Source organism: Ursus maritimus, unplaced genomic scaffold (genome assembly GCF_017311325.1).
Source record: "Ursus maritimus isolate PB19 unplaced genomic scaffold, ASM1731132v1 scaffold_5, whole genome shotgun sequence".
In the NCBI taxonomy this organism is placed as follows: Eukaryota; Metazoa; Chordata; class Mammalia; order Carnivora; family Ursidae; genus Ursus; species Ursus maritimus.
The window spans coordinates 58,673,769-58,698,311 of NW_024426663.1; the positions used below are offsets into that span (position 1 = coordinate 58,673,769).

At 35.5% G+C, this 24,543-nt stretch overlaps 1 protein-coding gene across 2 annotated transcripts in view; it reads left to right on the forward strand.

Annotated features, from left to right (window-relative positions):
• The window catches only part of CDKL3 (cyclin dependent kinase like 3), a 61,919-nt gene extending 37,642 nt beyond the window's left edge, over positions 1–24,277 (forward strand). The window contains exons 5-13 of one of the 2 annotated variants that reach the window (XM_008691607.2): positions 8,045–8,157; positions 9,719–9,858; positions 14,203–14,291; positions 16,861–17,089; positions 17,195–17,523; positions 18,770–18,863; positions 20,468–20,630; positions 21,441–21,538; positions 23,446–23,499. In XM_008691607.2, coding sequence (XP_008689829.1) covers positions 8,045–8,157; positions 9,719–9,858; positions 14,203–14,291; positions 16,861–17,089; positions 17,195–17,523; positions 18,770–18,863; positions 20,468–20,630; positions 21,441–21,538; positions 23,446–23,499 — 1,309 coding nt within the window. Of the gene's footprint in view, positions 1–8,044; positions 8,158–9,718; positions 9,859–14,202; positions 14,292–16,860; positions 17,090–17,194; positions 17,524–18,769; positions 18,864–20,467; positions 20,631–21,440; positions 21,539–23,445; positions 23,500–24,198 lie in introns of those variants that run through there. The other variant, XM_040622442.1, reaches the window with a different exon arrangement.
• Positions 24,278–24,543: the final 266 nt, after the last annotated feature.

The window sequence follows — 24,543 nt, forward strand, 5'->3', positions numbered from 1 at the left end:
CTTCCAACTGAGCCAGCCAGAAGTTCCTGCTAGTTCTTTATATTTCGGAGTCTGTTTCTCTCTTTGTTGTTTGTTTGTTTGGTTTGGTTTTTAGATCCCACAGTGTATGTAATTCTTTTTATTTGTTGCTGGACTCAGTTTGCTAGTATTTTCTTGAGAATTTTTGTGTCCATATTCATAAGAGATATTGGGCTGTAATTTTCTATTGATTTTTTACAGTGCTTATTTAAATTCCGGTTAGTTAACATATAGTGTAATATTAATTTCAGGTGTACAATATAGTGATTCAACACTTTCATACAATACCCAGTGCTTATCACAAATGTGCTCCTTAATCTCCATCACTTCTTTAACCCATCCCTGCTCCCATCTCCTTTCTGGTAAACATCAGTTTGTTCTCTATAATGTTTCTTCCTCTTCTATTTTGAGAACGCATTTGTAAAGAATTGGTATTAATTTTTCCTTAAATATTTGATGGAATTCAGCAGTGAAGCCATCAGGGCCTGGGCGTTCCTTTGTGTGTAGTGTTTTGATTAAGAATTCAAGTTTTTCATTTCTCACAGGTTTATTTATATTCTCTATTTTTCTTGAGACAGTTTTAATAGTTTGTGTTTTTCTAGGAAACCGTCCATTTAACCTTAGTTATTTCATTTGTTGGTGTACAGTTGTTCATTGTATTCCTTTATAATCCTTTTGATTTCTGTAAGATTGGTAGTAATGTTACTTTTTTCATTTCTGATTCTAATAATTTAAGTCTTCTCTCTTTTTTTCTGTCATTCTAGTTAAATATCAATTTTATTGATCTTTACAACCAGCTTTTGGTTTCAATGATTTTTCTCTTTTTTAAAAAAAAAATTCTCTATTTCATTAATTTTCACTCTATCTTTATTATTTCCTTCCTTCTTCTTGCTGTAGTTTTAGTTTGCTCTTTGTCCACTGTCTTAAGGTGGAATGCTAGGTTATAGATTTGATATCTTTCTTCTTTCTAAGTCTTATTTTTTTAAAAGATTTTATTTCTTTATTTGAGAGAGAGCAAGCCCACACACATGGTGTGGAGGGGGCAAAGGGAGATTGAGAAGAAGACTTCCCACTGAACATGGAGCCCAATGTAGGGCTCAATCCCAGGACTCTGAGAGCATGACCTGAGCCAAAGTCAGACGCTTTACCAACTGAGCCACCCAGGTTCCTTGAAGTCTTCTTTCTTTTCTTTTTTTAAATTTTATTTATTTATTTGACAGAGATAGAGACAGCCAGCGAGAGAGGGAACACAAGCAGGGGGAGTGGGAGAGGAAGAAGCAGGCTCATAGCAGAGGAGCCTGATGTGGGGCTCGATCCCATAACGCCGGGATCACGCCCTGACCCGAAGGCAGACGCCTAACTGCTGTGCCACCCAGGCACCCCTGAAGTCTTCTTTCTTAACACAGGCCATCTGTATGTCTTCTTTGGAAAAGTATCTAGTCAGGTCTTCCACCCATTTTTAATTGGATTATTTGTGTTTTTGGTGTTGAGTTGTATAAGTTCTTTATTTATTTTGGATATTAATCCCACAGCACCTCCTTTTTAAACAGAAATAGAAGCATGCTATATATAGTACAGACTCTTCCTTTTCTTTTTCCTCTCTCTCTCTTTTTTTTAATTAGTAGACTTTACTTTCTGAGAGCATTTTTAGGTTTACAGAAAAATCGAGCAGAAAGTAAAGTTCCCAGATATCTACCCCCTCCCTCCTACCCACTCCATGACAGTTTCCCTGTTGTTAACACCTTTTATTAGCTTGGCACTTTTTTTAAGATTGACAAACCAGGGGACGCCTGTATGGCTCAGTCAGTGGAGCATGTGACTCTTGATTTTGGGATTGTGAGTTTGAGCCCCATGTTGGGTATAGAGATTACTTAAAAAAATAAATCTTTAAAAAAGATTGATAAAACTGTATTCATATATATCATTAATTATAATCCATAGTTTACATTAAGGTTCATTCTTTGTGTTGAATTCCTGTGGATTTTGACAAAAGTGTACTGTCATGTATCCACTATTACAGTATTATACAAAACAGTTTCACAACCCTAAAAATCCTCCGTGTTCTATCTTTTCATCCTTTCTTCCTTCTCCCTGAATTTCTGGCAACCACTGATCTTTTTACTGTCTCTATACTCTTGCCTTTTCCAGAATGTCATGTGTTTGGGGCCATATGTTATATAGCCTTTTCAGACTGGCTTCTTCCACCTAGCAATGTGTATTTAAGGTTCCTACATTTTTGTTTTGCTTTGCTTTATGTCTCGATAGGTCATTTTTTAATCACTAAATAGTATTCCATTGTATGTATATTTGACAATTTGTTTCTCCATTTATCTAATGAAGGGCATCTTGCTTGCTCTCCAGTTTTGGCAGTTATGAATAAAGCTGCTGTAAACATTCATGTGCAGGTTTTTTTGTGGATATAAGTTTTTCAACTCATTTGGCTAAATACCGATTAGTGTAAATTTTAAAAAATATTTTTTATCGGGGGCCGCTGGGTGGCACAGCAGTTGGGCGTCTCCCTTCGGCTCAGAGCGTGATCCCGGCATTATGGGATCGAGCACCACATCAGGCTCTTCTGCTATGAGCCTGCTTCTTTCTCTCCCACTCCCCCTGCTTATGTTCCCTCTCTCGCTGGCTATCTCTATCTCTGTCGAATAAATAAATAAAATCTTTAAAATATATATATATTTTTTTTATCTATTTATTTGAGAGAGACAGACTGTGGGGGGCGGGGGGCAAAGGGGCAGAGGGAGAGGGACAAGCAGACAAGCAGACTCTACACTGAGTGCAGAGCCTGACTTGGGGTTCGATCTCAGGACCCTGAGATCATGACCTGAGCCAAAACCAAGAGTTGGATGCTCAGATTTTCAACCGAATGAACCACCCAGGTGCCCCCAAGGAGTGCAATTATTGCTGGATTTATGGTAACACCATGTTTAGCTTTGTTAGAAGCTGTCAAACTGTCCTCCAAAGTGGCTGTATCATTTTGCATTCCCACAGAATGAGAGTTCCTGTTGCTCCACATCCTCACCAGCATTTGCTGTTGTCAGCATTTTGGATTTTAGTCTTTCTAATAATAGGGGTATATTTATGGTATTTATCTTATTGCTTCAATTTACAATACCTTGATGACATATGATGTTGAGCATTTTTTCATATGTGTGTTTGCCATTTGTATATCTTTTTTGGTGAGGTGTCTGTTCACGTATTTAGCCCATGTTTTTAATTTGATTGTTTATTTTCTTATTGTTGAGTTTTAGGTGTGATTTTTATATTTTAGATACAAATTGTCTATTGAAAATGTGTTTTTTGTTTTGTTTTTGTTTTAAAGATTTTATTTATTTGACAGAGAGAGATACAGTGAGAGAGGGAACACAAGCAGGGAGAGTGGGAAAGGGAGAAGCAGGCTTCCCACTGAGCAGGGAGCCCGACTTGGGGTTCCATCCTAGGACCCTGGGATCATGACCTGAGCCGAAGGCAGACGCCTAATGACTGAGCCACCCAGGCATCTCCGAAAATGTGTTTTGCATATACCTTCCCCAACTTTTCTTTTCACTCTTATCAGTGTCTTTCACAGAACAGAATTTTTAAATTTTAATGATGTACCACTTATCAATTTTTCCCCTTTTTTCTTTTTTTTTTTTTAAGATTTTATTTATTTAACAGAGACAGCCAGCGAGAGAGGGAACACAAGCAGGGGGAGCGGGAGAGGAAGAAGCAGCAGGCTCCTAGCGGAGGAGCCTGATGTGGGGCTCGATCCCAGAATGCTGGGTTCATGCCCTGAGCCGAAGGCAGACGCTTAACGACTGCACCACTCAGGCACCCCTATCAATTTTTTTCTTTTGTGGATTATGCTTCTGGGAGTTGTATCTAAAAACTCATCACCTAACCCAAGATCATCTAGATTTTTTCCTATATTATTGTCTAGAAGTTTTATACTTTTATGTATTATATTTATACCTGTTATCCATTCTGAGTTAATTTTTGTGAAAATTGTAAGATCTATATCTAGGTTCTTTTTCTTTTACATAAGGATGTCCAGTTTTCCAGTATCACCTGTTGAAAAGACTTTCTTTTCTCTACTGAATTGTCTTTTCTCCTTTGCCAAAGTTTAGTTGAATATATTCTTGTGAATCTATTTATGGACTCTGTATTCTGTTCTCTTGATCTGTTTATCTATTCTTTCACCAATACCACACTGTCTTGATTATTGTAGCTTTATAATACATCTTGAAGTCTGGTGGTATCTTTCCTCTAACTTTGTTCTTCAACATCATGTTGGCTATTCTGGGTCTATTGCTTTTCCATATTGTTAAAAGCCAAATTTAGCTGCGTAAAATTTAAAAATCTTAATACCTTTATTCGATGATTTGTGAATCAGGCAGCATTCCATCTAGCAGACAGAAAGACACACCGAAGGGCTGTACAAAATGGGAAGACTTATATAGGCAGAATGGGGCAGAACAAGGAAGTTATTAGTAAAGAGTAGATTGTTTGTGGCAAGGTCACCTTCCTTTAGAGGATGGCAGGGTTCTGTCAGGCAGGTTACCTCACTAGTGCTGACCATGTAATTCCGGGTTGACTGGTTTAAGAGTCCACTTCTGGGAGAAGTTGAAACTAATAAAGTATTTTTTAAAAGATTTTGTTTATTTATTTATTTTAGAGAAAGAGAGAGAAAGAGCATGAGCTGGGGGAGGAGCAGAGAGAAAGGGAGAGAGAGAATTTCATTTCTTTTATTTTAAAGATTTATTTATTTATTTGAGAGAGAGAGCACATGAGCAGGGGGTGAAGGAGAGAGTCTCAAGCAGACTCCCTGCTAAGCCAGGAGCCCCCGAAGCAGGGCTCCATCCCAGAACCCTGAGATCATGACCTGAGCCAAAATCAAGAGTCAGATGTTTAACAAACTGAGCCACCCAGGCGCCCCAAGAGAGAGAATTTCAAACAGACTCAGCAGTGAGCACAGAGCCTGACCTGGGTCTTGATTTCACCACCCACAGATCATGACCCAAGCTGAAATCAAGAGTTGGAGGCTTGGGGCGCCTGGGTGGCACAGCGGTTAAGCGTCTGCCTTCGGCTCAGGGCGTGATCCTGGCCTTATGGGATCGAGCCCCACATCAGTCTCCTCCGCTATGAGCCTGCTTCTTCCTCTCCCACTCCCCCTGCTTGTGTTCCCTCTCTCGCTGGCTGTCTCTATCTCTGTTGAATAAATAAATAAAATCTTAAAAAAAAAAAAAAAAGAGTTGGAGGCTTAATGGATTGACCCTCCCAGGTGCACCTAAGTTAAGTATTAAGTCTTAGTGTGGTGATGTGGGCTTAGCACTCCACTTTGGGCCTGTTGTCTCTTTTTTAACAATACAAACTTTAGCATCGATTTGTTGATATCCAAATTGGATTTTGACTGGGATTGAGTTGAATCTATAGATCAAGTTGGAAGAGTTGACATTTTGACAATATTGAGTCTTCCTATTCATGAACATATAATATCTCTCCATTTCTATACATCTTCTTGGATTTCTTTGGTGAATTTTGCTTTTTTCACTTGAGAGTTCATTTGGAGATCAATTTATATTAGCATATACCTCCTTTTTGATAGCTGAAAAATATTTCATTGTGTGGTTGTACAAAATATTATATAGCCATTCTTTTTTTTTTTTTAAATGATTTTTTATTATATTATGTTAGTCACCATACAGTACATCCCCGGTTTCCGATGTAAGGCTCGATGATTCATTAGTTGTGTATAACACCCAGTGCACCATGCAATACGTGCCCTCCTTACTACCCATCACCGGTCTATCCCATTCCCCCACCCCCCTCCCCTCTGAAGTCCTCAGTTTGTTTCTCATAGTCCATAGTCTCTCATGTTTCATTCCCCCTTCTGATTACCCCCCCTTTCTTTATCCCTTTCTTCCCCTACCGATCATCCTAGTTCTTATGTTCCATAGATGAGAGAAATCATATGATAGTTGTCTTTCTCTGCTTGACTTATTTCACTTAGCATTATCTCCTCCAGTGCTGTCCATGTTGTAGCAAATGTTGAGAACTCGTTCTTTCTGATAGCTGAGTAATATTCCATTGTATATATGGACCACAACTTCTTAATCCAGTCATCTGTTGAAGGGCATCTCGGCTCCTTCCACAATTTAGCTATTGTGGACATTGCTGCTATGAACATTGGGGTGCATATGGCCCTTCTCTTCACTACGTCTGTATCTTTGGGGTAAATACCCTATATAGCCATTCTTATATTGAAGAACGTTTAGGTTGTTTCCAATTGTTTTCTACCACAAACAATGCTTCAGTGAAATTCTCATATCATTTATCTTTGTGCACGTGGGTGAATAGATCTTTGGATAAATTCCTAGGAATAAAGTTGTTTGGTCAAAAGTAGGTACATTTTTAATTTTGGTAGCTTTTGCCAATTTTCCCTTCAAAGAAGTTGTGAGCTTTACACTCCCAGCGTGGTACACAGGAGTGTTCATTTTCCATGGCTTCACCAATACAGCAGTTATTAAATCTTACAATTTCTGTCAGTTGGATTAGTGAAAGATATAGCTCATTGTGGTGGTAATATTTCTTCTGAATGTGAGATTGGGCTACTTTTTATCTATTTAAAAGTCCTAGTGGGTGTGGGGGGCCTGAGTGGCTTAGTCAGTTGAGCATCTGACTCTTGGTTTTGGCTGAGGTTGTGATCGCAGGGTCCTGGGATTGAGGCCCCTGTTGGGTTCCCCGCTCAGTGCAGAGTCTGCTTGAGATTCTCTCTTTCTTCCTCTATACACCTCTCCTTCCCCTAAAATAAATACTTAAATCTCTCTAAAAAAAAAAAAAAAAAAGTCCTAGTGGGTGCCTGGCTGGCTCTGTCAGTGGAGCGTGTGACTCTTGATCTTGGTTTTTTTTTTTTGTTTTGTTTTGTTTTATTTTGTTTTAAAGATTTTATTTACTTACTTGACAGAGAAAGAGACAGCCAGCTAGAGAGGGAACACAAGCAGGGGGAGTGGGAGAGGAAGAGGCAGGCTCCCAGCGGAGCAAGGAGCCCAATGCGGGGCTCAATCCCAGGACGCTGGGATCATGACCTGAGCCAAAGGCAGACGCTTAATGACTGAGCCACCCAGGCATCCCAGATCCTGGGGTTGTTAAGTTCAAGCTTTATGTTGGGTCTAGAGATTACTTAAAAATAAAATCTTTAGAAGTCTTAGTGATATAAACTATCTTTTAAAAAACTGATTATGTGGCAAAAAAGTTAGAATTATGGATGACTCACAATACAATATTAATAAATGAGAGTGCCTGGCTGGCTCAGTTGGTAGAGCATGTGACTCTTGATCTCAGGGTTATGAGTTTAAGCCCCACATTAGGCATGGAGTCTCCTTTATTTATTTATTTATTTATTTATTTATTTATTTATTTATTTAAAGATTTTATTTATTTATGTGACAGAGAGACAGCCAGTGAGAGAGGGAACACAGCAGGGGAGTGGGAGAGGAAGAAGCAGGCTCCCAGCGGAGGAGCCTGATGTGGGACTCGATCCCGGAACGCCGGGATCATGCCCTGAGCCGAAGGCAGACACTTAACGACTGCGCTACCCAGGCGCCCCATGGAGTTTCCTTTAAATAAATATATTAATTTTTTAAAAGGATAAATAAATGTAGGTGGTAAAATACTTAAGATTTTTAATTTTTACTCTTTAAAAACCAGATGGTTTTGGTATTCAATTGCTCTAATTCATAAACCGTTTATCATAATGTCCTTATATAAGTGGAACAATTTTAGAATTACAGTTATTTTTTATCTGGACTACTATGTGGCTTCTCATGTGATTTAAATATAAGCTATTTAATATTACTAATAAAATGTGATAATGTTTAATATATATTCTAAAGTTGACATATGATATTAAGGCGAAAATTTATAAATGATACCATCTAACTTATTTTTTCTTTGGCTGGAACATTATTTAAAAAAAATTTTAGAAGAGATATTTTATATATTTCTCCATGAAAAAATGATTTATTCTTGTTTGTTTCAGGCCTGTAGATATCTGGGCTTTGGGTTGTATGATCATTGAGATGGCTACTGGAAATCCCTATCTTCCTAGCAGTTCTGATTTGGATTTACTTCATAAAATTGTTTTAAAAGTAGGTGGGTACTACTGAAATACACTGTTAAATGCCTAAAGTAAATATTGGTATATCAGTTCTGCTTGATTTTCAAATTCAGTTTTTTTCTTTATAAGAACAGGGAAGCAGGGGTGCCTGGGTGGCTCAGTTTGTTAAGCGTCTACCTTTGGCTCAGGTCATGATCTCAGGGTCCTGGGAATGAGCCCCACATGGGGCTCCCTGCTTAGTGGGGAGCCTGCTTCTCCCTCTCCCTCTGTGCTCCTCCTGCTTGTACTCTCTCACTCTCTCTGTCAAATAAATAAAATCTTAATTTTTGGCTTGTACAAATTTGCATCTCTCAAAGAGGACTTTTAAATAATAGAGTTGATTTAGCTGTCTTTTTGAAGTACTTAGAGGTAGAAAGTTATTTATTGAGAAAACTTTTTTATTTTTTTTAAAAAGATTTATTTATTTATTTGACAGAGAGAGACAGCCAGCGAGAAAGGGAACACAAGCAGGGGGAGTGGGAGAGGAAGAAGCAGGCTCATAGTGGAGGAGCCTGATGTGGGGCTTGATCGGGGACTGCCAGGACCACGCCCTGAGCCGAAGGCAGATGCTTAACGACTGCGCCACCCAAGCGCCCCTAGAAAACTTTTTTTTTTTTTTAACCACAGTAGATATCCAGGTAGCTTAATAACTTTTTCAAGAATACATTTGATGAGGACTTTAACTTTTTTAATGATCTGCTTTGACCACCCAAACATTGTGGTGGTTAGCCTTGCTCATGGAGTTTCAGTGATTTGTTTTTTTAATATATTTCTGAATGATGAGCTTGAGGAGCCCCTTTTGTGGTAGAGAAGCTATACATAAACATGTAGTTACAGGATCATGAGGAAGGTACTGTGAGCAACTATAAAAAACTATGAAGTCTGGCTAAGTATTAATTAAAGGTATGGCTTGGAGTCTTAAAGCATCTCACTTTTTGGTCCTCTTTAAAGTCCTAGTTTGAGAGAACATTAATGTTAGAAAAAAAAGCTAGAGATGATAGGATTAATTCTGTCATTTTACAGATAAGGAAACTGAAGCATAGAAAGGGAAGAGATTTGCCCAAGGTCACAGAACCTGTTATAACAAAACTGGTCCTAGAACTTAGCTCTCTCCACTCCTATTTACAGTTCTTTCCATTCTACTACTACTCTATAGCCTTGTTTCTTTGCAATATTTCTGTTTCTAAATAATTTAGATATTTTAGCTGTTTTGAGTAAGGCTTTGCTGATAAACACTTGTTAGACCATTTAGATACCCATATGGAAATATGTAAAAGTTTGCTTTTCCTGATAGCATTATAATTATGTCTTATATTTTGGGAAAGGAAAATGAACCTGGTGGCTTTAAATTTTCTACTGTCTACATGCTATCAACTCTGGGGGAACTTCCAATTTTTATGCTATATTCAGATAGTTCCTTGTTCAACCTTAAAAAATTAAAAGAACATAATTGTTATTCTCCCTTTTTAGTAATTTAATACAGACCACAAAGCAATTTGTTTGACTGTAGTTTAACGTTTTTTGTTTTCTTATATTCATCTTTTTTTCTCTTTCCAGGCAATTTGACACCTCACTTACAGAATATCTTTTCCAAGAGTCCCATTTTTGCTGGGGTGGTCCTTCCTCAAGTTCAACACCCCAAAAATGCAAGAAAAAAATACCCAAAGCTAAATGGATTGTTGGCAGATATAGTTGATGTATGTTAAATATTAGGGGCTTATTTCTGGGAAATTGCATAAATTATAATACAGTTTTATATGAAATTCTTTAATGAAATTCTGAAAGGATTCATAATGTTATCTGTTAAAAGTTACTATATTCCTGGGGCGCCTGGGTGGCGCAGTCGTTAAGCATCTGCCTTCAGCTCAGGGCGTGATCCCACCTTCAGCTCAGGGCGTTATCCCACCGTTATGGGATCGAGCCCCACATCAGGCTCCTCCACTATGAGCCTGCTTCTTCCTCTCCCACTCCCCCTGCTTGTGTTCCCTCTCTTGCTGGCTGTCTCTATCTTTTCAAATAAATTTAAAAAAAAAAGTTACTATATTCCTGTCTTTATGTCTTTAGTTCAGAAAAATTAAAATCCATAGACTGTTAGAACTGAAAACTTCCGAGGATAATCCTGGTCATTATTTTTAGTTTATCCCAATTTTAATGATAATTAGGGATAAAATGGAATAATTCAAAGGACTTACCATGTTTATCATCACCTTTTAATAGCCAGTCTACCCAAGTTAGGGCTCTGTTCCTTGTACACTGGTATCCTAAGATATTTACCAGGCATTGACAGCTGCAGTTTTAATGTTGTTTGAAGGTATACCAATGCCTTGAAAACAAAAACATTATACTGTATAACACTTTCTAATTATTTTAAAATGTAAATTTCTTTTTAAACTAGGTAATAAATATACCAATATACTTAGTGCAAATTCAAAAAATAAGAGAATTTACTGTGGAAAGTAAATCAGCTTCTATTTATTTTCTCTATCTAGCTAATTTCCTTTCCCAGGGTCAACTGAGGTATCTTATTTCTGATGTATAGCCATTTAAAAGAAATAGTTACCTAAATTTCAAAGCAAGTATGGTGTAGTGTTTATAAGAAGGGACTGTGGAATCACATAGACTAAAACTCAGCTCTGTCACTAATTAGCTCTATAACTTTGGAAAAGTCACTTAATCTCTGTGCCCCAGTTTACTGGGGCTATAAAACAACATTAACGGTCTTTATTTTCTGGGGCTGGAGAATTAAATGAGGTAATGGTGAAAATGTTCTGAGTACAGGGCCTTGAATAAGCTGTCAACAAATATTGTTAATTTTAATTGTTGCTGTTATTATTTAGGTAAACTGACTAAACATGTGATATGTATCATCTCAAGAGTATTCTTATGGGAAAAAATTATTTCATTGGTATCCAGAGAAAACTAGAGTTTATTAAAAATCAGGTTCGTTGGGGTGCCTGTGTGGCTCAGTCAGTTGAGTGTCCAACTCTTGATTTCAGCTGAGGTCATGATCTCAGGGTTAGTGGGCCACGGGCTTTACGTTTTTTCAAAATTTTTGATATATTTTGCTATTTTTTCCTCCAGAAAGATTTCACTGATTCGTACTCAAGTACTCTCAAGTAACACTGGATATAAATTCCCACTCTCAATCTAACAATGGATATTATAGTTTTTAAAATACTTGCCAATTTTTTTTAGTAATCTTTACACCCAACATGGAGCTCAAACTCACGACCCCAAGATCAAGAGTCACCATATTCTACCAACTGAACCAGCCAGGTGCCCCAAAATATTTGCCAATTTAATAAGCTTAAAATACCATATTTTTTTTAGTTGCACTTTTATCATCACAGGAAAGGTTGAACATTTTACTAATATTAGTTGACCATTTGTATTTCTTATTTTAAGAATCATTAAACTATTTGTTTAATTAAATTATTTGTCAATTAAACTGTCTTTTTTCATATACATTTATAAAATAATAGGCATATTAGTCTTTTGTCATCTATGTTGTAAATATTTTTCTTCAACTTGAATAATCCAGTGACTTGGAGGGCCACATTTATCATAGAAAAAATGCTTATATGCACTTGGGTTTGTTTCTATTTCATTGATTTCTTTTTTTATTCTAGTATAAATACCAGTTTGATTGATTATTATAACTTTAAAATCCATCTTAATATATGGGGCAAAGCTTGTATCATTTCCTAGATTTAAATTTTCTAAACTATTGTGATGTAATTATGTACAGTAAACTATACATACTTAAAATGTATAATCTGATGAGTTTTGATAGATTTTTACACCTATGAAACCAACACCACAACCAAGATATCTAACATTTCCATCAACCTCTAAAATGTCCTCTTATCCTTTTTCAATCCTCTTATCCCTCCATTTCTGTTCTCAGACAACCTCGGAGTTGCTTTCTATCACTATAGATTATCTATATCTATTTATTGAGCACTATATATATATATAGTGATCTATCTATCTATCTATATACTATCTATATATCTAGCAACTATCACTATAGTTGCTCTATCACTATAGATTAGTTTACATTTTCTAGGATATATATGTCTGGAATTATATAGTATATACTCTTTGATTCAGCGTTATGGTTTATAGATACATTCATGTTTTTGTGTGTATCAGTAGTTGATTCCTTTTTTATTACTGTGTAGTACTCCATTATAAGGATATATAACCATTTTTACTCTATTCCCCTGTTTTGGGTTGTTTCTTATTTTTGGCTGTTACAAACAAAATTGCTATGAACAATCATGTACAAGTCTTTGTAGATGTAATTTTTATTCTGAGTAAATATCTAAGAGTGGAATGGTGGGTTTAAGGTAATGTGTATGTTTAATTTTTAAAGAAACTGCCAGTCTGTTTCTCAAGTATCATATCTTACATTTTCCAAACTAGGGCATGTATTTTAATTTTCTAATTATATTATTCAAAGAAGGACTAATTTGTCTGCCTCTAATAGACTATGACTTGGGCAGACTTTTTTAACATTTTTAAAGATTTTATTTATTTATTTTTCCGAGAGAGAGAGAGACAGAGAGAGAGAGAGAGAGAGAAGACACCACTAGTGGGGGGGAGTGTGCTAAGCTCCCCCGATAAGCAGGGAGCCTGATGTGGGACTCGATCCCAGGACCCTGGGATCATGACCTGAGCCAAAGGCAGAGACTTAACCAACTGAGCCACCCAGGCACCCCAACATTTTTCTTATTAAGCTTTATTGATGAATTACTATCATATTCTTAAATAAGCACATATTTTTAGCTAGTTGCAGTATTCTCCCATCATAAAGTAGACGGGTATTCTCCCATCATAAAGTAGATAATGAACTCAATTTTGCTTTGTAAGTCAATGTATTTTATTGTGGTAAAAAACACATAACATGAAATTTTTGTGTTTCAAAACTGTTAGTTAGTTAGTACTGTTAGCTATATTCATATTGTTGTATCGCAGATCTTTATAACTTTTTTCGTAAGTCAATTTAAACATATACATTTTGAAATAAAAAGGTAATATTATATTCAATTACCTTGGATTTTCTGGATTTTAATTCTACTCTTCTGTTTGTTAGATCTAGACAAATTACTTGATTTCTCTGGATCTGAGTCTTCTTATCTGTACAATGGGGATAATAATAATAATACCTACCTGTAGGGTCGTTGTTGACTTCAAGATATAGGAAAAAGCTAGGTAGAGTATTGTGTGGCACATAGCAAACATCAATAAAAATTACCAATTATTATCATGTTTTGCCTTCTTTTTATGTTTTGCCTTCTTCTGAAGGAAGAAATGAAAACTATAATGCAAATGGCTTTTATTCAAATTCTATCTTTAATATTTTGGTTAAAAATATCTTCTATTTACAACGAGTTATTCGATTATATATAAATTTATGATGTTCAACTTATTTTCAAAACTCTTCCTTCCATCATCTGTTTTTGTTTTGTGGGGCTTTGTTTGTTTGTTTGTTTCTCTATTCAGTTGAAGTATTCCCAAGATAGGGAAACAAAAAAAGAGCTGTTCTCATAATGGAATATTGAAAGATTTGGGGGCTTGAATGTGAAGTTGTATTATGCCATAGAAAAAGCAATGGATTAGGATTCAGACAATACGAGTTAAAATTCTCATATAGTAAATCACTAATTATGCTTCTAGTTCTGTAAAATGAAAATAATAATCCACCAGCTTTCCACCTTACAGTGCTAATGAGAGGATCAAAATGAACTAATTAATTTCTGCTAATTCCAGCAGAAGCAGACTGACTTCTGTTTCGGCTAGAATCACAGGACATTTAACCTATAATAATGCTTTACAAGTACAAATTTCTTAGGGAAGTAAATGTCAGAACTCATTGTCAGAAATTCCTAAGGTCTAAACCATCTTTTCAAGAATGGTTTTAGCTCTGGGTAGTTACTTACTTCTACATATGTCAAATAAATTTAATTTCTACCTTATAGAGCCCTGTTAAGAACTTCCTTAATGTTAGAATCTTTTTTTTTTTTTTCATTTTCTAGGCTTGTTTACAAATTGATCCTGCTCAGAGGACATCATCTACTGATCTTTTGCATCATGAGTATTTTACTAGAGATGGGTTTATTGAAAAGTAAGCATGTTGAGTGAGTGTGGACTTTGTAGTGTTTTATGTCAGGGAATTTTCCTAGCATGAGAATTGCTACATAGGTTAATGTTACACACAAAAAAAATTCAATTTAACAAAAATTTTACTTACTTAGTTCCTCTATTAACTAGGTCTATGGTAGACTTACAGGCATCATGATGAAAATTCTACTAATGAAAATAATTGTAGTTAACATGCATTACAGTTACAATGTCCTAGGCAGTGTGCTAAGCTCTTTATACACATTTTCAATGGTAATCATAGGCCTGAAGATAGTAAATAAACAATCAATACTTTTTAGTTTTATTCCCATTTGGACCTCTGACTCAGAATAGTCTGGTTTTTCCTCTTCTGGTAGCATCTCTGATCTGTATGTTATAATGTCAAATGTTTTTTTCCCTCTGCTTTATGTACTTTCTGTTATAGTGGGTTTTTTTTGTCATATTCTCCCTACCAAAGTGGAAGTTCCCTGAAGATAGGGACCAGGCCTCTAGCCCTTCTGTGTCCTACATTGTGTATGTAATATAGAATGACAATGTAGATTTATAAATCAGCTGTATTCTTTTTTTTTTAAATTTTTTACTTAAATTCAACTTAGTTAACATATAGTATATTATTAGTTTCAGGAGTAGAATTTAGTGATTCATCAGTTGCATATAACACCCAGTGCTCATTCCATCAAGTGCCAACCTTAATGCCCATCACCCAGTTACCCTGTCCCCCACCCCCCGCCCTTCCAGCAACCCTCAGCTTGTTTCCTATAGTTGATAGACTCTCATGGTTTGCCTACTTATGTTATTATCTTATTTTTTTCCTTCCCTTCTCCTATGTTCAACTGTTTTGTTTCTTAAATTCCATGTATGAGTGAAATCATATGGTATTTGTCTTTCTCTGACTTATTCTGCTTAGCATAATACCCTCTAGTTCCATTCATGTCATTACAAATGGTAAGATTTCATTCCTTTTGATGGCTGAGTAATATTCCATTGTGTATATACCACATCTTCTTTATCCATTTATCTGCCGATGGACATCTGGGCTCTTTCCATATTTTGGCTTAAATCAGCTGTATTTCTAAAAACAAAACAAAACAAAAACCCACCATTTTCTATTTGGGCTTTGAAAGAAACAGAAATTTTTTTACTTTAATTACAGAGCAATTCAGGTGGGCTTTGGATGTGAGGTCAGAAAAGATGGACATCATTTTAAAATGTGATGGACTTAAGATTAGGCATGGAATAGTCCAGGAACAGCCATTGAAGATAGACTAAACTAGAAAAAGGCAAAGAAGAGAGAATCCTTTGGAGTACTTAGAACTTTAGGCATTCAGAGAATTTTAATATAAAACAAACCAAGAATTTTGATGTAAAACAAAAAAATGAGAAGATATATTGAAAGTGCCATTGATGAAAAAAGTGCCTGTTATTGAATTAAAAAGTTGCTCATATCAGTTGTTCGTAGACCATGTTGATTGGGTACTCTCTTGGGTACTAAGATCCTAGGATTTTAGTATGATGGATGGAGTGAAGGTTCTTGAATTCCAATGATACAGTCTTCAGAAAATGTTTGGGGAAGACCCTTTCCTTTGAAAAGAGGCCTCTCCCTTTCACAGAACCTTCTGCAATACAAGGGCGTTTTGACAGAAGTATGACGTGTTCTTATTCAGCCAAATGAATCACACTGGTTGTTTTCTTCATCTCTTCACACTACACTTTACTAGACATGTGTCTTGCGCAGCTCTGGCAAGATTGGGCTAAACTGGGGAAGAATTCACTCACAGAATGATATTTTAAAATTTCCACAAACTAGGGGACACCTGACTGTCTCGGTCAGTATAGCACGTGACTCTTGATCTCAGGGTGGTGAGTTTGAGCCCCACACTGGGTGTAGAGTTTACTTAAAATAAAATAAAATAAAATAAAATAAAATAAAATAAAATAAAATAAAATAAAATAAAACATAATTGTAGCTGCTTCAAGGAGGGTAACTATGCAACTCAGGGGCAGGGTAGGAAGGAGATTTTTCCATGTAGCATTTTGGATTTTGAGCTATGTGAATGGATTTTTCTATTAAAAAATAAGTAACTTAAAAAAATTCAAACCAAAACCAAAATAATCTCCCTTTGATATTGATGTATTCTGTTACATTTTGTACTAAAATTATTTCTCTAGAATAATATTTCAAAAGCTAATTAGCTGATCTTTTAAGTACTGTTACCTTAAAGGAACCACAAAAAGGACAAAATGACCTGAGTTTTCCTTGAAAGTATTTATCAAAATGAAACTTTTATTGAGTAAAGTTTGTATCACAACAGGAATCTAATCCATATAAACCTATTCTGTAAGAGTTTTATGTAGCAAATTCCCATGCAAAAATTTTTGGAAGATGTATCTTTACCAGGAAGCAATTTGTATTAAATATTGTACCATCTCTTGGCATGCATTATTGATTATTTATGCTATAGATGACATATAAATTAAGTGGTCTATTAAAGATAAAATACTTTATCTACATAAATAAGAAGATTATTTGTTGATATTGCTTGTTTTATCAGATTCATACCAGAACTGAGAGCTAAATTACTACAAGAAGCAAAAGTCAACTCATTCATAAAGCCAAAAGAGAATTCTAAAGAAAATGAACTTATGAAAGATGAAAGAAAAACATCTTATACCAATACACTGCTAAAACCAAAAGAGAATTCTAAAGAAAATGAACTTATGAAAGATGAAAGGAAAACAACTCATACCAATACACTGCTAAATACTCCAGTTTTGGGAAAGGTAAAAGTTGTTCTCTTTTTAGTCGGTAGAACTGTATTATAGTTAGCACTCTAATGGTAAAAATAACTATTCTTCTGACTCAGATTTTGGATGTATCTATTCCAGGAAATGGAAAAAGAGAAAAAGCCCAAGGAAATAAAAGTCAGAGTTATTAAAGTCAAAGGAGGAACAGGAGATATCTCAGAACCAAACAAGATAGAGTGTGAAGGTGGACATTGTCAACAGGATGACATTGAAAATGCTCATACTATGTCTCAAGATACAAAAGCTGTAATCAATGAACCACCAAACCCTGTCAATCCCAGCACTAATTCTAATGGCATGAAAGATGATCCACATGCTGGAGGAAGTATGATGATGCCACCCATCAATCTAACTAGCAGTAATTTGATGGCTTCAAATCCCAATTCAAATCTTTCCCATCCCAATTCAAGGTGAGTTTAACAGAAAAGAGACAGAAGGAAATGGACCTAAGTAACACAATGCTCCTATATAATGGTATTTCAAAGAATCAAGTTCATAGTGTCTATATATAAACTGAATTTGAAGATGTATTAAAATTATAATCATATAATGGGCCATTACTGTTTGTTAAGAATATTATAGAAAAAATTAACTTCTTTTACTTATATAGATGTTTAATTTATCACTAATGCCTTTTGGAAAAACCTCATTTAAAAAAAAAGACACTCAGAATAATTTCTTCCCACCTGAAGAAGAAAAAGTTGATGAGACCTCGGTTCTGGTATTGATCTGTCTTAGTATAACAAAGTAAGCATTTTGTCTGTATCATAGCAAACTTTCTAAATGGAGAATGAAGAGTTGAAAATAATCTTTTACAGGCAATTAACTTTTGAAGGTAAAATATTTTGGAAGTAAAACAACATATTGGGCCAGTTGTAGAATTAGCTACTGATACAGATTGGAAGATTGGTACCATGAGTTTGCTTAATCAAGGGCAGTGTGTTGTATAGCAAGGGTCTATCTAGCAAGGCATCGCGGCCAGTCCTAAATTTAAGGAAACTACTGTGACTCTAGATGAGAGAGGAGACTACGTTCAGTATCCCAAACCAATGCTAGCAGACTGGTTTGGACTATAAGTTGTGAAGCTGAGGGGTCTGCAGAGGTGGGCAAGTGGACATTTCTGTGTCAGTCCAAAGGTACAGCAGGCTACAGACAGCAAGAGCCCATTCATTTTTGAGATAATCCCAATACCATGGTTGCAATAACCATGGTTGTGAACCAGCCTTGGACAGCAAGCTCAGAAATTCAGAAACCCAGTAGTTAGGAGAGCCAGATTTAGGGGCACCCAGGTGTCTCCGTCTGTAGAGCATATGACTCTTGATCTCAGGGTTGTGAGTTCAAGCCCCATGTTGGGTGTGGAGCTTACTTAAAAAAAAGAAAGAGGAAGGTTCAGATTTAAAACAGATACAAGGGACTAAGTAAGCCAGCTAGAGTAATCCCACAATATGGTTGTTACCACTGATGTTAGTCATGAGCAAGTTGTTCTCTGCTCTTTTCACCTACTTAGAGCAGTTGGCACTTACACACTCACAATCGCAATTTGGCACTCACTATTCAAACTTTAGACTACCACAATATAACTTTTTCATTATTGAAGCTAAAACAGAAGTACTTCTGGGGAGTTCTAATAACTTTGCATTCATTTTTAAATAATAGGTTGACTGAACGAGCAAGAAAGAGACATACTTCTTCACAATCTATTGGACAGGTATTGTCTAATAGCAGGCAAGAGGATGCAGGTCCCACTCAAGTAAGGCAAGAAGCTAGTCATTAAAACATGGCTTCTTTCAACATTATCCTTGACTCCCTCCCCACCAAATCCTTTTTTCTATTTTGGGGGCTCCAACATTTTTAAAAATGTGCTTTTAGGGGTGCCTGGGTGGCTCAGTTGGTTAAGCATCTGACTCTTGATTTCAGCTCAGGTCATAATCTTGGGGTCATGAGATCAAGCCCCACAGTGGGCTCTGCACTGAATGTGGAGTCTGCTTGAGATTCTCTCTCTCCTTCTGCCCCTTCCCACCCGCTCTCACACACACACACTCTCTCAAAAATAAAATTTAAAAAATAATTTTGAAAAATGTGCTTTTAGCTTTTTTTTTTTCCTGAGATGAAAATAGGTCGTCGTTTCCTTTGTGCTTTCACAATTTGAGTTAATCTCTTATAATTTGATTTGTGTATTTTATGTGTGACTTGCACAAAAAAAAGTTAAGATTTTCACCCTTAAAAGTCACAAGACTTGGGGCACCTGGCCGGCTCAGTCAGAAGAGCATACAACTCTGATCTCAGAGTCATGAGTTTGAGCCCCACATTAGGTGTAGAGATTACTTAAAAAACAACAACAACAACAACAACAACAACAACAACAAAACCCTTCAGAATCTTTAAAAAAAAAAAGTTCACAAGACTTTTTGGTCTTTCACTCCCCCAAAAATGTTTTAAATATTTTATAGATTAAAGGCAATTGCCAAATAGATGCATTAAACTTTTTACTAGAAAAAAATGTAATCAGTGTCATTCATTCCCTCATTTTTTACATAGGGAAGTAGCTTATTCAAAATTGAAGCATAATGTTACTTATAATACTAAAAAATTGAGAACAACACAAGTCTATCTAAAAGCAAGTGACTCATTAGGCATGTTAATATATATCCACACAGTAAGATACTACACATTGCATTGTGGTAGAGCGTTCATTAACTTTGGAGAGTTTTTATCATCTGTAACCAAATGAGCAAAAATAGGTAAAAAATAGGTAACACAAAGGGTTTTCTAGAATGCTGGGTTCTCCCCGTGTCCACAGTACATCATTTTGTAAATAGAAAAATAAATTAACAAAATGAGCTGAAGCAATTTGTCCAAAGTCAGAGTACAATGAATAGGATTATAAATTAAAAGTTAAGATGGTGGTTCTCCTGATCAACACTTTTATTCTCAGAATATCCAACGTATTTTTAAAAGTTTGCTTCATGAAACTTTTATTGGAATTTGATGTTTATGTGTTTAAATGGTATTCTAATTCTTTTCTTAAAAATTATTTGAGAGAGAGAGAGAGAGGGAGCGAGCACACGAGTGGGTGGAGGGGCAGAAACAGACTCTGCTGAGCAAAGAGCCCAATGTGGGGTTCGATCCCAGGACCCTGGGATCATGACCTGAGCTGAAGGCAGACACTTAACCAACTGAGCCACCCAGGCACCCCTGGTAGTCTACTTATTAATTATTAAAATAACTTTGCATAAAATAACATACAATGTCTATCTTATTACCTTCAAAATGGCTAGCAATTTTAGGCTTATCATTCAAAAAACAGTTACACATCTTTTTTTCAAATTAACTCTTGTTTATTTGCTTGTTTAGAGCCAAATGGAGAAGAGTGTATTTAATGAGCGAACAGGTCAAAGTGACCAAATGGCAAACGGAAACAAAAGAAAGCTGAATTTTTCCAGATCTGACAGGAAGGAATTCCATTTCCCAGAATTGCCTTTCACAGTACAGCCCAAGGAGGTGAAAGGAATGGAAGGTACATATTTGTTGCCCAGCTTTACAAATACCCAGATGGTAGCTTTTACAAGAAGACCTTTTTTGGTAAGATAACTTACATTTATGATGTGATTTAGACACGAGGTAGTAAATTGCTGTGAAAAATATTATCAGCTGAGGAGAAATTTTTCCCTCATCGTCAAATAAGAAGTAAGACTTGAAGGAGAGAGTTTTTAAAGAGGAATTAAGGAAACTTTAAAAGGCAGATTTTTTCTTAGCTCAATATTGTTGATACGTTAGAACAGTATTTGAAGAAAGTGATTTTGATTCAGTCTACTACCTGGAGTAAATCAATTTCCTTTGTTTCCCCATGATTTTTGCCCAGATAATAGCAGGAATGTATGTGCCTCAGGCATCCAAGGATTTAGTAGATTAAGATTTATAACATGTACTGAGCTCTTAAATGAAACTCCTTTTTTTTTTTTTGCACAGTATATGTTTTGTTTCTTTGAAGAACAGTGACACCTTGTGAAAAGTTAATATAATAGCAAGAAAATAGTACTAGTACAGTTCAAGAGGAATTACCTGATCCACTTAACAGTTATCTGCAGAATTTAAAAAATTAAATGTCTTCTTTTAATACCTGGTAGGCTATTTGTAACGTTATAAAACAGATCATTTATGATTGACATATTTTACCATTACAACTGATGATTTATTCAGTTCCTTTATAATAAACTGAGAAACTGACTTTAGTAGATATCAGAATTTCTATTTGAAACGCTTGGAAAGGAAAGTAAAATTTCAAGGTAGGAATAACAAATTGTCATTGTATATATTTTTGCAAAAGTTAAACAGATAAAAGTGCCGAAGAGGGAATCAAAGAAAACAGATTCATCTAAAATACCAACTTTACTTAATGTGGATCAAAATCAAGAAAAACAAGAGGTAAAACTTTTCTATTTATAGTTTTAGTATGGAGTGCTATTTGGAACCCTTGGTGTGTAAATTTAGTTACTACTATTGGAAAGTTATATAAAAATTCAAAATTATGTAGTCTTTGAACATGAGAAACAGGTCTATATTCTCTTAAAATGATATACTAGTTAAATTTTTAAAAAGTTATTTGGGAGGGGTAATTAATACCAGCCCTCATTTGAATGTTGAGTGATTAGCATAAATGGTACCCAGGGAAAATACTGCGTGTGTTATGTGTATTACATAATATTGGGCAGGTAAACCATGCCAGAGGAAACAAATAATGGTGTGAACATATAGTTATACTGGCCACAGGAACATATGTATTTATCTTTAGCCCCTCCCTTCCTGTTTTCAGTTTATCTTTGCTGTCCACCTATTGTTCTATTTTCACAAAGATTTGTTCTCAGCCGGCTATCAGATAACTGTGTTGAAATGTCCCAATTCCTGCCTACCAGAGTCTTGAATTTTATTTGGAAATCTTGAAGATCCTCTCTCCAAAGACACTCTTTTAAGGGAGGGGCATTGTGCTCACCACCCACTTAATTAAATCATATAGAACGGCCTTCTAGTCTACACGTTTGTAAGATCATCAATTTCATTGATCAGTTTCTTATTTTATAAATAAAATTGATTACATTTTAATTCATGATAAAATTAGCACATACTTACTATGGAAATTTGGAGAAATTAGAAAAATAGAGAAACTTCAAAACCAGGTAAGAAGGCATTTTCACTATGTCTACTCAATTTCTAAGTCTTTCGGATTAAAGAGTTACCAGATAACTGTTAGATATATCTTCATAGTGATGCTTATGCCTTATTTTTGGCTTAGAACATGTTAAGAACTCCACAATCCACCTTGCTGGAAAGAGGAGATATTTTCTAGACAGAACAAGGAAGTCATTAATGGTCATCTTTTAGTTCATTAAAGAAAGTGAAAGGTGGCTTAAATTTTTAAACTTGGGTAACTTACTGATGTCCCAGCATGTTGAACAGCACACACTTTGCACACTTTGTGAATGATTGACTAAATGAGGTTCCTGAGTTTGTGTATTAGGCTCCTCATAGTGTGCTGCATGTGTTTATCCTACTGTCCTATGAGAGCCTCTGGAACTAAATGTATATTCCGATGCAGGAAGAAAGGAATGCTCCAGACAGTTCTTTCATTTAAAAAAAAAATACATAAATAAATTGGAAGGGGGAAATTCTTGCTCATGTGGTGTAGAACTGCTTAAAAGATGACCTTTCTAAGAGTGACCTTGAAACAGATAAGGTTATTAGAGTAATCATCAACAATGGTCATAGTTTGTTTGTGTTACCTCTTCATATGCAGTTCTGACAAGCCCATGAAATTACATATAGGGCTAGTCCAAACACTTCTAATATATTAATGTCAGAATTAAGAAAATGTCCTAAATTTTGAGTTGGTAGTTTGTTATTTTAGAGCACAAGAGAGAATGACATGTTTTTAGAAGTGCAAGGTAGGAAATAGCAACTTTTCTGTTCCATTCTTGGCTGTGCCATTGACTTGTTTTTGAATTACCTACTCAGATCCAAGTGTTTCTGAGTTGTACCTTGAACTCTTTCAGGAATCTTAAATGTATACTGAATTAATGTATACGTATATTGAATAGACAATACGATCTAAGAGAAACCCTAAATTATTGCTGATGAGTTAGGCAAGAGAGGAAAGAGTCCATACAAAAGCCACCTTTCGTTCTGTCTCATGATGATCATGAGGAATACTTCGGTGAATAGTCTCCCTTATAAAACAAACCCCAGGTGCAAAGTACAAGTGCTTATCTGTGGCTGTATTTCCTTAGCCAAGACCCACCATTTCCTCAATTAAGGTCCTGTTTCTATTTACTTTTTAGAATACAGGAAATGCACAAACTGAAAGGAAGAAGAACCTGCCAGATGTAGAGTAGAAAATGCAGCAGCTGAAAATTCAGGGAATCCCAGAATCTTTGTATGGTTAAAAAAAAAAATCCTTTTTTATTAATATGACACACACAAAAAAATACTGACTAGAGAATTCTACAGATATATCATAAATCCTGTTAGTTGCGTGTACATTCACCTAAATTTGTTTTTAAATTTAATGACCTTTGAATTATTCACGTTTTCTTAATTTGAACACTAATTTTTAAAAATTGCCTGATTGGTGCATCCTAATAAAACTGCAACTTACATTAAATCATATAATTTTATTTGATGATCTATTATCTTAGTCATGTATGATTAATGGTCATTCTTAGCTTTGGTTCAAAATTGTATAATTAAAGAAGGAAAAGTTTCTAATTGTGTAATAAAATGAGATCTCAGTGTCTGGGAGCACCAAACATTTCTGAACAAACAGTTATACTTGATAAGCATGAAATATGGATTTGGTTCCACACTGAACATTCTAGAACAGCATTTAAACATATCATAAAATTGGTTTAAAAGGATAGAAATGGAGGAAAGCATTGAAGCAAATCTTTCGGCTTGACCAGCATGTCTATCAATTAGTAGTTTACATAGAATATATTAGTAAGATATAATTTAACATTAATACAGCCAAGATTTTGGCAGCATATATTTTAGTTCTTATTGCTGGTTCTTACTGGCTTGGTTTCTGATTTTAGGGTGGAGATGGCCATTTTAAGGGGAAGAATTTGAAGAGGAACAGATTTTTTTTCTGGTAGTGTCTTTTCTTTTAAATCTGAAAAAATACAAACTGGCAAGTCTTCTCTTATTTTATATACAAGAAACGTAACATGGGCTATTAAGACAGCCACACGTCTTGCATTAGCATCATCCAACTTTGTTTTGTTAGCAAACCATTCACTCTTCTCTTCTTTCTTTCTTCTAAGAATTCCATTGATTTAAAATTATGACGTCATCTCCTCTCTCTGCCTGCTTCTTTACTTGCCGCGATTACTGAGTAGGTAACACATACTGTCATATGACACACCCCGTATTTATACTGA